Here is a 13,945-nt window from a genome sequence, read left to right on the forward strand (position 1 = left end):
GCAATGCGGGAGACACAGAAGATGTGAATTCAATTGCTGAGTTGGGAAGATTTCTTGGAGGAGGGCATGGCAATCCACTTCAGTATTGCTGCCTGGCAAATCCCATGGGCAGAGGAGCCTGGCAGGCTACAGTCCACAGAGTCAGACTGAAGCGACTGAACACACAGATGCACTTGTGCTAGTCTCTATCGACTTTTAGCTTTGTACACTTCTCTGCATTAATGATGTTTCTATAGTGAACTTACTATGAAAGAAACACTAAATAACATTTGCTTCACACTCTTGATTTGGGAAAAGGGGCTGAGGCAGTGGAGAAACAGGCCAATATGTTTAGCTGGTGGAAGGCAGAAAAGGAATCAGAATGACTCTTTATCCCCACTATTATGCTCTTTTAGCTAAGATACACTGTCTCCTGAATACAAATAAATGCCAAATTTTTCATATTCTAATCCAGTCCATTTATGATGTGGGTTTGGACCAGTGCCCTCAGTTTGCTTGTTATTAAATATTCTCAAATAAGAAGTGGGAAGATATAAAAATAGAAAATATTTGAATAAGTAAAAGTCCTGGGCAATTTTTCCACCTCTCTGCCTTTGATCCTACCGCTTCCCAAATGTAATATCTTCTCTCTAGAAGTTCTTACAGCAGGGTTACTCAGAATGGTGGATGGATGCCTAGTTGACTAAGACACTCTGTGAAGAGACAAGTTCGGAAGCAGACAGTATTTATAAAATATTATAGCAGCTTGCTGCTACTGCTGCTGCTAAGTCACTTCAGTCGTGTCTGACTCTGTGTGACCCCATAGACGGCAGCCCACCAGGCTCCCCGTCCCTGGGATTCTCCAGGCAAGAACACTGGAGTGAGTTGCCATTTCCTTCTCCAATGCATGAAAGTGAAAAGTGAAAGTGAAGACAGTCAGTCATATCCGACTTTTAGCGACCCCATGGACTGTAGCCTATCAGGCTCCTCCGTCCATGAGATTTTCCAGGCAAAAGTCTTCTAGCAGCTTTATAGAGTAATTTATTCCTGTTAAAAATAACAATGCTAAAACTCTGTCTTCCAGTTTGTATTCTTTTTACTTCATTTTCTTAGTAACTAATTTTAATTATACTCTGTGGAGATATTGATCTCCAACAGATTAGGAAGGAAACAGAAAATGTGAAAGGCACTGCTTTAACAAGTCCAGGTTCAAGAACCATTAATTCTTCTCAAAAGCATTCCTGATGTTCTTGATGCAGAGAGCGTTTACATTTTATAACATTTGACCTAAGTCCCTCTTATAACTCTACCTGGTATACCTAGACTATCAATTATTTGTGTGCTGTTTTTGCCTTTTCTGAATAATTCCAACCTCCTTCAGGACAGGTTATGTATTTTTAATACCTCGTAATTGGCATATCGGAGAAGGAAATGGCACCCCACTCCAGTACTCTTGCCTGGAAAACCCCATGGATGGAGGAGCCTGGTAGGCTGCAGTCCATGGAGTCTCTAAGAGTCGGACACGACTGAGCAACCTCACTTTCACTTTCACTTTCATGCATTGGAGAAGGAAATGGCAACCCACTCCAGTGTTCTTGCCTGGAGAATCCCAGGGACAGGGGAGCCTTGTGGGCTGCCGTCTATGGGGTCGCACAGAGTCACACAACTGAAGCGACTTAGCAGCAGCAGCAGCAGCAGCAATTGGCTTTTAATTTATAAATTGACATTACACTAATGGACTGAATGGATTAACCATTGATAATTATTCACAGGTTTTGAGCAGAAAAAAACAAAACAAAACAAAAACAAAGAGATAAACTCTTCCTAAATAGGGGAAAAAAATTAAGAGCAAAGAGTTTTGATACCACCCAATTCCCCATCTTGTAAATGAACGTCTCCCATTTCCCTGAACCCACATAGAAACCCTATGTCTGTCTAATGAGAAGCTAATAAATTGTCAAATATTAACTTTTAAAATAAAATTTGAATTCAAGAAACTCTGCATAACTCCTGAAATTTTAGTCCAAGCTAAACAGATATCACATGTACAGCAGTTTCACAAAGCAGTATCCAGAACACTCAGGTGTGTGCACGTGTGTACCAACTCCAGTGCATCAAGACTCAAAGCCTCTACCAGTGGAGCTGATACTATTCCTAATTACTGATTAAGGAAAACAGAACAGAACCTTTACTTCAGAAGTCAGTTCTAGACCCCACTCACCAAAGTATTCATCGGTGGGTGGATTTTCCATGTCATACAGCATCTTCTTGGTCAGGTGCTCGAGCTCATCTTCAGGGCGGAATGAGGAGGGTGCAGCTGGAGGTCCCATGGACCCTGCTGGTCCACCCTGAAAGGCAGAAAACACAAAGTTCTTTAAGGACAATCTAGACATCAACCAAGGCAGCCAGGTAGTGTTTGCACTGGACAGGGCTATTAGAAGACCTGGGTTTAGGATTGATTGGCTTTACCAGCTATTCAAGGTCTGACCTTGGAGGTACCACTTTATTCACTTGCCTTATCTAGATAAGCCATCTATCAGGCTTTAGAAATTCATGTGTAAAAAGAATAGAGCTGTATTTCATTCAACAATTGCAAGCAGTCTCTATGCTCCAGTTGTATATTTGTAAAAAAAAAAAAGGATGACTATATTCAGTCTCTTCCCTTATGCAGCTTACAGTCAAGCGAGAGACATAGGCACCCTAATAATTAACGATAAAGCAATTGTGGAAAGTGCACAAAGGGGACTCTGGCATGAGAGGAAGAATTCCAGAGGAGAGGAGAGGTGTCAACACAGATTAGGACTTATTCAGCTGAAGGAGAGGAAACATCCGGGTTGAAGTATCTTACATTCAGGTGAGGAAAAAACCAGGTGGCTTAAGGAGCTCCTGGCAGTTGTATATTTTGAGACCATATGTAAAGCTTGACATAAGAAAGAAGATGAATATTATTGGATACATGGGGTCCAGAATATGAAGGAACGTGTGTTCCAGTTAAGAATGTTAAATGCCCCTCACATCCCCACCCCACTAGACCACTCCTGCACTGCAAACAAACATATCAAATGAGAAAGTAAATCACCAGCATTAAATACTGGATTGGGGTTCAATAGACGGATGCACCTGGATGAAAGCAATGTGAGGGAATCAAAGGTCAAGTGAAAGAACACTTGAGGTGATCAGCCAAGAAGCTGCCAGATGCAAAACAGCTTGTGCTATGTAAATAAGAGGGAATTTCTTATATTTTCCTTTTCCTATATTCTAACTTTGACCATTTCCGATAGCATACCCCAGTATCTTCAAAGTATTAAAAACAGAAAGACTGTTGTAAGTTTATAAATAACAGTGATGATGTTCCCTGTGGCTAAGGGGAAGAACTGAGATAGGGAATGCAGTTCCTTGATGTTTATCCAGTCTTAAAATCATTGACCAAGTTTCTCCTTTCATGAGTAGTTTACAAGAATCAATTCAACAAAATATGAAGCTGCATATTCATTCACACATTGTCTTTACTATACCAAATGAGTTCTTGGATGTGAAAATCCCTCGAAGTACATACCCCTGTGCAAAAGTTTCATGATTATATTACCAGAATTTATTTCAACAACCAAGAGGGCTATTAATTATTTGTGTTATGTTTAAGGCATGAAATGCCTTCTAAACTAAATACATGTGAAATTGTTGATTGGTACCTATTTGACCTTTTACTCTATAATTATTTTTCGTCTGGAACCTGCAGAATCATTACCTCACTACTCATTGTGAGGTAAAGAAATTGATGCCCCAAAAGATCAGGGCAGGGCTGATTAAGGTAAAGCCAGAACAAGAGCCCATCTTAGATTTACTCATTTATCCTGCTGCTGCTGCTGCTGCTAAGTCCCTTCTCATCTCAGTTGTATCAAACAACTTTTGTACAAGTTTTTTAAACTGTTGTATAAATGTTGTTGCTGCTGCTAAGTCCCTTCAGTCTTGTCTGACTCTGTGCGACCCCATAGACGGCTGCCCACCAGGCTCCCCCATCCCTGGGATTCTCCAGGCAAGAACACTGGAGTGGGTTGCCATTGCCTTCTCCAATGCATGAAAGTGAAAAGTGAAAGTGAAGTCGCTTATCCTAGGAACATTAAATATTAATCTCAGGGCCTCCTCTAAACTGCAAACAATGTCTGTCTTATAGAGTTAGTGTGAGGTTAAAGAAGCTCTTGACTCATTCACATTTCTTTTGCTTATTAGTTTATCCACACATTCTTACAGGGTCTATTTGTGTACCCTCCACAAGCATAAAGATGTGTTAGACACCGTCTTTGCCTTTGAGAGGACTTGAGTCCAGTGAGGGTGAGAAACACACACAAATGATTCTTTACAAAAAGCACACTATATTGGTGGGAATATATGCAGATACGAACATTGGAGTGATTTGCTGGTACTATTAAATTTCAAATTGCTCATATATGCTATCAACTTTTAGGAAAATTTTACAGAAATATTCATATAAGAACATAAAGTTACTGTGGCCAATGACAGTGAAGGAATATATGGTGTAGCAGTGGCATTATGGTTGGAGATAGTGCTTTAGCAAAGTGAGCCTGTGAACCTTTCTGAACTTCAGATCTTCTTCTGTAAAATGGGCTTGGGAATGCTACCTCACAGTCTTTGTGAGAATTAAGATAACTTGATTTTTGGGCTTCCCTGGTGGCTCAGTGGTAAAGAATCTGTCTGCAATGCAGGAGACACAGGAGACGTGGGTTCGATCCCTGGATCAGGAAGATCCCCTGGTGGAGGGAATGGCAACCCACTCCAGTGTTCTTGCCGGGAAAATCCCATAGACGGAGGAGCCTTGTGGGCTACAGTCCATGGGTTCACAGAGAGTTGGACACAACTGATGTGACTGAGGATTCACTCGGGCAACTTGATTTTCATGCTAAATAGAGCTTAACTACTACTTTCAAGCCATGGTAACAAAGGGACTCTGGATCCCCCAACCTGCCTCAGAGGGAGAGGACTATCCCTGTACAGTGACAACAATGAAGACGAGATAGGAAAATTATCTATATTCTTTTTTTTTTTTTTGCAGGTCTGCAATTAAGAGAGAACTTAGACACCAAATTTGGTATCACCTGGCTCTAAAACTCTGCATTTTTTTAAACCAAACATTACTTTCCATAGAGAAAAATGCTAGAAAAGCATGAAATATTAATGGTGGTGGCTGTTTTAATTTAAATCAACAGCTAGCAAAGAAGATCTCATAACTCCTGTTTCCAGCCCAACCCTCAGAGAATGGACACAATTTATCATTGTTTGGCCCTAATATCTCCTTGCTTTCCTTTTCATATAAACAAAGAAAGAAAACCAAGTTTGTCCTCTGTAAATCTAAGCCAGCAGTTCAGATTCTACCTTTAAGAACATACATTTCAAGCAGAGGTCTAATTTCAAAGTATTTACCATGTCAGTGTTTCACTGATTTTGAGGGGAAAAAATGTGTCTATTATTTCTTTTATTCTACAAATACTCCTTCCTATTTGTTTTTGATACTGTTTCTGAAGTAACACATTTGGAAAGGTTCTTTTCTTTTAGATTCTAATCTCATATAATGGCTGTCCTGGAATCTTAGTATTTCTTTTGAATAAAGTATTTTCCCACATAGCTCAGTTGGTAAAGAATCTGCCTGCAATGCGGGAGACCTGGGTTTGATTCATGGGTTGGGAAGATCCCCTGGAGAAGGAAATGGCAACCCACTCCAGTATTCTTGCCTGGAGAATCCCATGGACAGTGGAGCCTACAGTCCATGGAGTCGCAAGAGTTAGACACGACTTAAGACTATCTTTCTTTCTTCTTATGACTAAAGACCCCAAGAGATCATCTCTCTCAGTGTTTCTGGGTCTTATTTGGCTGTAGAGCTCTCCACATGTGCTGTCTCCAGTGGGTAATGCTCAAAATCTGTGGAAACATACTGGTAAAACCTCAATTTCTTCCCAGTTGTCTCTCATACTCAGAAAAATACAGCTCAGGACTTTCTTCAAGGTTCAAGTCTCAAAGTAGTAGTTTATAGTACTTTTCTCATTGGGATGAAGAGACCCCTTTCAATTTCTGTCTTGCTTAGAACTTAACACATCCTAGGAAAAATTAATAACTGTCTGATTCATTTTTTTTTAACAAGCAGTTTCTAAAATTGTGTCTGGGCAATAGACCACAATTGAAAATTTTTAAGTAGGGGTGAGAGAGGGCTGGCAAGATGTGTGATGCATTTTTTGCTTTTTATGTCTTCAAAAGTAGAAATGTGAATAGTACCAGCGGTATACTCATTGTGACACAATAATTCCTTGTATCTATATGACCTTTCTCAAAGTGCCTGCTTCCACATATATGTACTCTCAAATGTTTATACAACAGGCTTGTGTGATACAGGATCCCTTTTTATGGATGAGGAAACTGAGGCTCAGAGAAGGTAACTGAGCAACTTTGTGTGAAGTACCAGCTCTGAAAGATAGCAGAGCCCTGACTGAGACCAGGTGTGTTTCGGCTCCACTTCAAAACCTCTCTGGGCTTCGACATTGTTGTCTCCAAGTACTTCTAGCTCTATTATTTTATAGTCATTTGGATTTTAATCTACTGATTGTATTATTTAATAAGCAAACATGTCTTTCAGAGTGGAGGCTTACTGCTAAATAGTGAAACAAAAGAACTGCAAAACAAGTATAAACACAGTCTTTAACCTTTTCTAGGGAAGAGACATTCTTATAAGTATCAATATTAATCACTAGCATGTGTGTTCTTTGAAATGCCTGGACCTCCTAGTAAAGGTGAAAAAAAATTACATGATCCACAGATGAGTTATTGAGAAGTAAACTTCAGAGAACTCCTTCAAAATTCTCTTAACATACTTTTCCTAAGGAAATGCCAAGTGCTAAGCACTATCATTATAAAGTCAAATTATTCAGGATTCATGCATGCCTCTGACAACTCAGTTTAGGAAGAAAGAGACAAGAAAATAGGCAATTACAGTAAAGTGTAAGTACGAAAAAACAGGTATGAATTCAGTGTTCTGAGATAGCAGAACACTGCCAGAAAGGAGGTGACTATTTAGTTTGAGATTAAAGGATAAACTGGATTTCACCAGGTGAAAAAAAAGGAAGACAAAGGAGAGAGGGAGGGGGGAGAGAAAGAAAGGAAGAAAGGAAGAAAGAGAGAGAAAGAAAAAGAGAAAAGGAAGAAAGGAGGAAAAAAGTAAAGATATTGCAAGAATAATATGCACAAAAGACCATGAACATTAGCAAAAATGTTAAGAAACAGAGGAAGAACAGAGCTAGGATGAGGCTAGAGAAATGGACTGTGGTCAAACTCAAGACTGTTTCAGGCAACAGACAACCATTAGGAGATGGTTGGATGGCATCACCGACTCGATGGACATGAGTTTGGGATGCTCTGGGAGTTGGTGATGAACAGGGAAGCCTGGCGTGCTGCAGTCCATGGGGTCACACAGAGTTGGACACAACAGAGCAACTGAACTGAACTGAGGAGATTTAAAATGATCTCTCTACTGAACTGAACTGAGGAGATTTAAAATGGTCTCTCTTTTTTTGGTCTTTTATATTTTGTCCTACCTCCTTTCAAAGAGAATGGGCTGCCTTTCTGGGTGCCTGGTATCCTCTGCCAGCGTTCAGAAGTTGTTTTGTGGAAGTTGCTCTCAGCACTCAAATGATCTTTTGATGAATTTGTGGGGGAGAAAGTGGTCTCCCCATCCTGTTCCTCCAGTATGCAGGTCAAGAAGCAACAGTTAGAACTGGACATGGAACAACAGACTGGTTCCAAATCGGGAAAGGAGTATATCAAGGCTGTACATTGTCACCCTGCTTATTTAACTTATATGCAGAGTACATCATGTGAAACTCTGGGCTGGATGAAGCACAAGCTGGAACCAAGATTGCCAGGAGAAATATCAATAACCTCAGATACGCAAATGACACCCCCCTTATGGCAGAAAGTGAAGAACTAAAGAGCCTCCTGATGAAAGTGAAAGAAGAGTGAAAAAGTTGGCTTAAAACTCAACATTCAGAAAATTAAGATCATGGCATCCGGTCCCATCACTTCATGGCAAACAGATAGGGAAACGATGGAAACCATGAGAGACTACATTTGGGGGCTCCAAAATCACTGCAGATGGTGATTGCAGCCATGAAATTAAAAGATGCTTGCTTGCTCCTTGGAAGAAAAGTTATGACCAACCCAGACAGCTTATTAAAAAGCAGAGACATTACCTTACCAACAAATGTCTGTCTAGTCAAAGTTATTGTTTTTCCAGTAGTCATGTATGGATGTGAGAGTTGGACTATAAAGAAAGCTGAGCACCGAAGGATTGAAGCTTTTGAACTGTCGTGTTGGAGAAGACTCTTGAGAGTCTCTTGAACTGCAAGGAGGTCAAACCAGTCAATTCTAAAGGAAATCAACCCTGAATATTCATTGCAAAGACGGATCCTGAAGCTGAAACTCCAATACTTTGGCCACCTGATGTGAAGAACCAACTTATTGGAAAAGACCCTGATGCTGGCAAAGATTGAAGGCGGGAGGAGAAGGGGATGACAGAGGATGAGATGGTTGGATGGCAACACTGGTGCGATGGATGTGAGTTTGAGTAGGCTCCGGAGTTGGTGATGGACAGGGAAGTCTGGCGTGCTGTAGTCCATGGAGTCACGAAGAGTCACGCATGACCTGAACTGAACTGAAAATGGTGGGTTGACTTTACTAAAGTCATGCTTCTGAAGTATGTCTTTGGTGAACACCTCAAACACCAAAGAGAATGATTCCTTAAAAATTGCAACCAGACATCATGCGATTTCTGAGCAATTTAATGGTTAATATGCCTTAAAAGAACTGGTATTTACTAAGTACATTTGCTAACTTCTCACCAAAATGTGTTTCCCCTTCCTTCTGAGCTCATAGCTAGACTATTTTCCATATATGACCATATGAAAGATAGGAAGGAGGGGAGCTCACTCCTGGAGGAGAATCATCAACTGCCTAGGCTTGCCTGCCTCCAACTTACAGAAGGGAGACTGGAAAGATATACACTCAGAAGTTAACGGTTAAAAAGTGACAGGCCAGTGGTTTACAGTCTTTCTATTTATATTTTCCATTTGTCTACAATGAAAATTTTTTCCTTAGATATTAAAAAAAATTTTTTTTCCTGACACAAATGTGACAGGAAACAGAAAATGTCCAAATATCTACATCAGGCTCTTCTCTGCCATGGTTCTTGTCTTGCTAGGAGCCCAGCTACTTATCATTCCAGGGAAAGCTTAATATGAATATGGTAGCCAAATTTGGATCTAGACACCTGGTAAAGGTTATGGATGACACTGTGAAAAAATAAGGACAGTTTCTGCAAACAAAATGCACATGGACAGAATCTGCTTGGTGAGCAAAAAAAACCTCTGTCAGATAAAGAACAACACAAATGAGAGTATCTGTCATATTTGTATAGCACTTCATTGTATTTGAAATGTTTTATACTTTCTTACATCAAAACCTATTAAGTACAAAAGACCTATTTATCTCTCTAATCTTAGTTCTACCTTTAACTTGTCCAGTCATTTTGATCAAATCATTTCTATTCCCTGAACCTCAGTATCTTTATGTGTAAAATGGTGTTTTCAAAGATTCCTTTGAGTCTACCACACTTTTGTGCCTATAATATGAAAGGCACATATCATTACAGATACTTATAGTGAAATCACAGATATTCATATTTACGGATACTTTGTAGTTTATTAAAAACAGACACACACTGAGTAAGTGGAAACCTCATTATTACAGAGATTTCCACTTACAGGAGGACTTAAACTACTTATCAGCATCTCCTGAAACAATCTAGAACTTCATTCAGCACTCTGAATCTGACTAAGCAGCTGGCAGGTCACAGGGTTTCTGCAGCCTACAGAACTTTCACTACACATGGGGCATGAAATCAAGAACATACAAAGGCTAACCACCCTTTCCTACCACCACTCCTTCTTGGGTAGAGAAAGCAGAATTCTATCCCTCCTAAAGAGAAAAGGAAGCATGGTAAACTGCATACAGTAAGGCGCAAACAACAGAGAGCTCTAGGAGAACACCTGCCTCCTTCAGTCTTTGTTATCACCAGTTTAATTATTTCAAAACATGTGCTAAGGATCCATGTTACAAAATGGCTACTTAAATCAGTCATCATATTAGACTCTGAGTTGCTCTGATATTGACCTCAGCATGGGCCATCTTTCCTCCATGAGTCCTTCCCTGATGTTGATTTCCTAGTTACAGAGTGCTGGGTAACTTAACCTTAGTGAAAATCTTAACCTTACCAGAAAAGCACCGCCCAGGCAGATACGACACCAGGAAAAGGCAGCCAAGATATTCAGAGAGACTACATGATAATGAATACTCTATCACTCTGGGTACCAGAGCTGTTCATTTTTCTTGTCCATTTGCAATGATGTACAAGAGGTTCCTTCTCTCAGAGGGAAAATAACTTCAATTATGTGTTCTTGAAAAAAGAAACATCGAAATTATCTTCTTTCAAAAGGTAGAATTAGTCCCGTTTTGGAGCTGAAAGCCTGCCAGAAAAAATATATTTCTGATATTTTTGCTCTTTTTTCTCCCCCTATTTAACAATGTCAAGTTTGCAGTTTGTAATTTCCTGAGGCTGCTTCTACTTTCTGACTCTCACTGAATTATCACACTCTATGCTCAACATCTCACTGCTTAGTCAATGGAGCACCCCTTCAGGCCAAGGGCAGAAGATGGGCTGAATACTCACCCTGCTTCACATTTAAAGCAATGGATGGGTCACAGAGAAGGAAGGGGCAGGAGAAGAACTACCTATTAACAATTAGAAACCCACAAATGAAACATTCCTTACAGCTTCATGGGAGCAGAAAGGCATGCTCTTAGCTCTTCTATTCCTAAGGCCCATTTTCTAAGGCCCATTTCTATTCCTAAGGCCCATTTCTCCCATAAGGAGAATGAATGGTTAAAGGCACAAAGAAAACCACTAGAAAACTCAACTTTAAACTTTTGATTCTAGCTTGGAAATCCATGCCAGTTAGTTCTCAACTTTCAAAAACTTGGTTTTCTTATAATCTCTTTTTCATGCTCCTTTTCTCATGCCATGTACTGATACCCCTAAATCACTCTTCTTAGGCCAAATTTGGAGATACAGGCAAGGACTGATAAGCCTGAATGATAGCATAGTGGAGTTACTGGATGTCACTGAATCCTGGGGAAAGTGCTAAGTGTCCACTGAGGGCCCAGTGTGTTTGCAAACCAGGGCATTATGGTGGTGTAGCCTGAGCTGAAAGTGGCTTCCCTCCACACCCGTCCCTCCCAGTCCCCACGTGTCAGGGTGACCTCAAGAATGCCCCGACTTTGAGCATGCTTATTCCTGGGCCTGACGTCTAGGGCACCATTTCAATTCCCCATGGATTTGTTTCTCCATTAGACTTTTTCATCCATAAACTGGAAGATAATAATATCTAGATCATATGAAGAAGATTTATGAAATATTAAATGACAGTTACAATTACCAGGAAACAACTTACAAACCACTAACTAAGATGGTTTTCTTCTTGGAAGTGGAAGGTTTGTAGAGTAATAGTAACTCTTCAGTCTTCTATTTGTTGATAAATTACTTCAGTCTAATGTAGTCTATTTCAATTTCACATTAATTATTGTAGCGAGAGATGTAATTCCTTAGTCTTTTAAACTATAAACCTTGAAATACATGACATTTGGTGAAGGTATGCTATGCTGGTTCTCCAAATTGTTAAACTGTTGACATCTTAGCCTTTGGCATCAAAGATAAACAGTAAAGCAGAGCTCATGTTTGGTTATTCAGAAGGAAGTAGCCTCCTTATGTTTTCCTGCCTAGATGAGCTCCAAGCAAAAACGGCATGTCCATGGATGCTCTCCCACTTGGTAGGCTGCTATGAAAAGTGAAAAGCAGGAGCCCTAGATATTCAGGGTCAGAAAGAAAGTAAAGCAAAGATCTCTTGCCAACCAGTTTCATAGTTCTTATTTCACTGCTCTTTCTCTCCAAACTTCCATATTCTCCATACTTTCATCCTTTAAGAAGGCAGGCTTTCCTTAAAGGAGAAAGCCAGTGGCCTCTGTGGCAAGTGCTAACATCCCCAGCAAATTGATTCCTGTACAAGGCTAATAGAAACTATTTCCACAGCACTAGAGCTAAAACCTACCTGCATTTCTTTGCTCCATTAATTAGGCTTTTTGTGTGTTATGCAGAAGGGATTTGACATAACAAAGGCAAAGCAATGACAAGACGTTATTTCCATTGGTAATTTTCACCTCAATGAGACTCAATGCATAGAAGTTTGATGAATGGGATGAACTATTATTCAAGGTTGTGTTTTCAAACAAAACCAAATCCTGGTCTTTGCTGTGCTTCACTAGTACCCAGCAGTGACTTTGGTTGTGAAGATATTTCATCTTTATTTGGTTGCCTGGAACAATGCAAAGGGCTAGTTGCTCCAACATTAGGAAGGAAAGAGCTATGACAATGCACTGCTTTCCATGCACTGCCACACAGAAAAGCCATCCTCAACTAGACATCTTAGTGTTTTTCTTACCAGGGCTCCGGCCTTGACCAGGGTTCTAATTCACTAGGGCCTTATCAATTTCTTATTGTTACATATTTAGATTGTTTCACAATTCTAGTCATTTCATGTTAAAAAAAAGACTGACATTAAAACAGTAATCTTCCCTTGTGGCTTAACAGTAAAGAATCCACCTGTAATGCAGGAGACAGATTTGATCCCTGGGTTGGGAAGATCCTCTGGAGGAGGGCATGGCAACCCACTCCTGTATTTCTACCTGGAGAACCCTATGCACAGAGGAGACTGGTGGGCTACCGTCCATAGGATTGCAAAGAGTTGGACATGAATGAAGAGACCGAACATGTATGCTGATAATAACAAATGTATACAAATATATACGTAAGAGTGCCAGTGTGTTTGTCTCTGTAAGCATAAAGAAAAAAGAGATACTGGAAAGAAACAAATATGAAACTTTTAACAGCTTATTTTAGGATGATGGATTACTGAGTCAGTATTTTTCTTTAATATTTTAAAATTAAATAAATAGAATATAGTAAAAAATGAATGGGCCCTAATGAACTACTATGCAAGACATGAGATTTCAGTCTTATCTTTAGCATTTTCAGATACAGAGCCAGAAGAAAAAGCACGTGAAGTGGGGACAATTTGCTTTAAAAAAAAAAAAAAAAAAAGGGCACCTAGATTTTCAGTCAGATATGCACAGAAACACTTTCCTACTATACAAGCTGTTTCTATCTAAGTGGGCTTGACAGATGCCTGAACGTGACACAAGACACTGAAATAACATGCAAATCAGTTTTCGGTTTTAATATGCAAATATGATGCTTGGCACATCACTTTCCATGGCTGAGGTAAATTTCTGTTTTTGAGTTTTTCGTGGGAAATGCACGCCAGCAAACAAATGGTTAACTCCTCATATTTCACCTAACACAAGGTGGTTTTCATTTGAGTCAGAAAGGTTCTTGCTCAGCGATCCAAGGCACTTTGGATGCAAAGGAAGCGCGTGTGTTTTGTTCGGTAACAATACCACTGGCAGCAAACAAGTCCATCCCCTGACAGATGCACTGATCACATTGGATTTCTGGGCCTCGGCAGGCAGGGAGGCAAAGTGTCTTTCGGAGAATAACAGAGAAAAGGTTTTTTGCTTGACCTGTGAAAATCAAATCAAAGTAGCTCAACATGGTGGAAGATTAGCTTCTGGAGACAAAGAGGAAGGAGTCAAAAGTCCTTGCTTCCAGGATACTGAAGCAGTGTGGAAAATTGTAGCCTCATGAAATCTACATTAAATTATCCACAAATACTAGTAATTAGGCTTTATGGCAATCATCAAGATAATTTAGGTATACTCAACACCTCAATTACTGGAATTG

At 39.9% G+C, this 13,945-nt stretch overlaps 1 protein-coding gene across 14 annotated transcripts in view; it reads right to left on the reverse strand.

The window, feature by feature from the left end:
* The window catches only part of LPP (LIM domain containing preferred translocation partner in lipoma), a 759,650-nt gene that overhangs the window by 204,237 nt on the left and 541,468 nt on the right, over positions 1-13,945 (reverse strand). For all 14 annotated transcript variants that reach the window (XM_061413171.1, XM_061413188.1, XM_061413215.1 and 11 more), the window contains one exon: positions 2,201-2,327. In XM_061413171.1, the coding sequence (XP_061269155.1) occupies positions 2,201-2,327 (127 nt within the window). The remainder of the gene's footprint in view (positions 1-2,200; positions 2,328-13,945) is intronic.

This window comes from Bos javanicus, chromosome 1, assembly GCF_032452875.1.
Source record: "Bos javanicus breed banteng chromosome 1, ARS-OSU_banteng_1.0, whole genome shotgun sequence".
NCBI classification, from domain to species: Eukaryota; Metazoa; Chordata; class Mammalia; order Artiodactyla; family Bovidae; genus Bos; species Bos javanicus.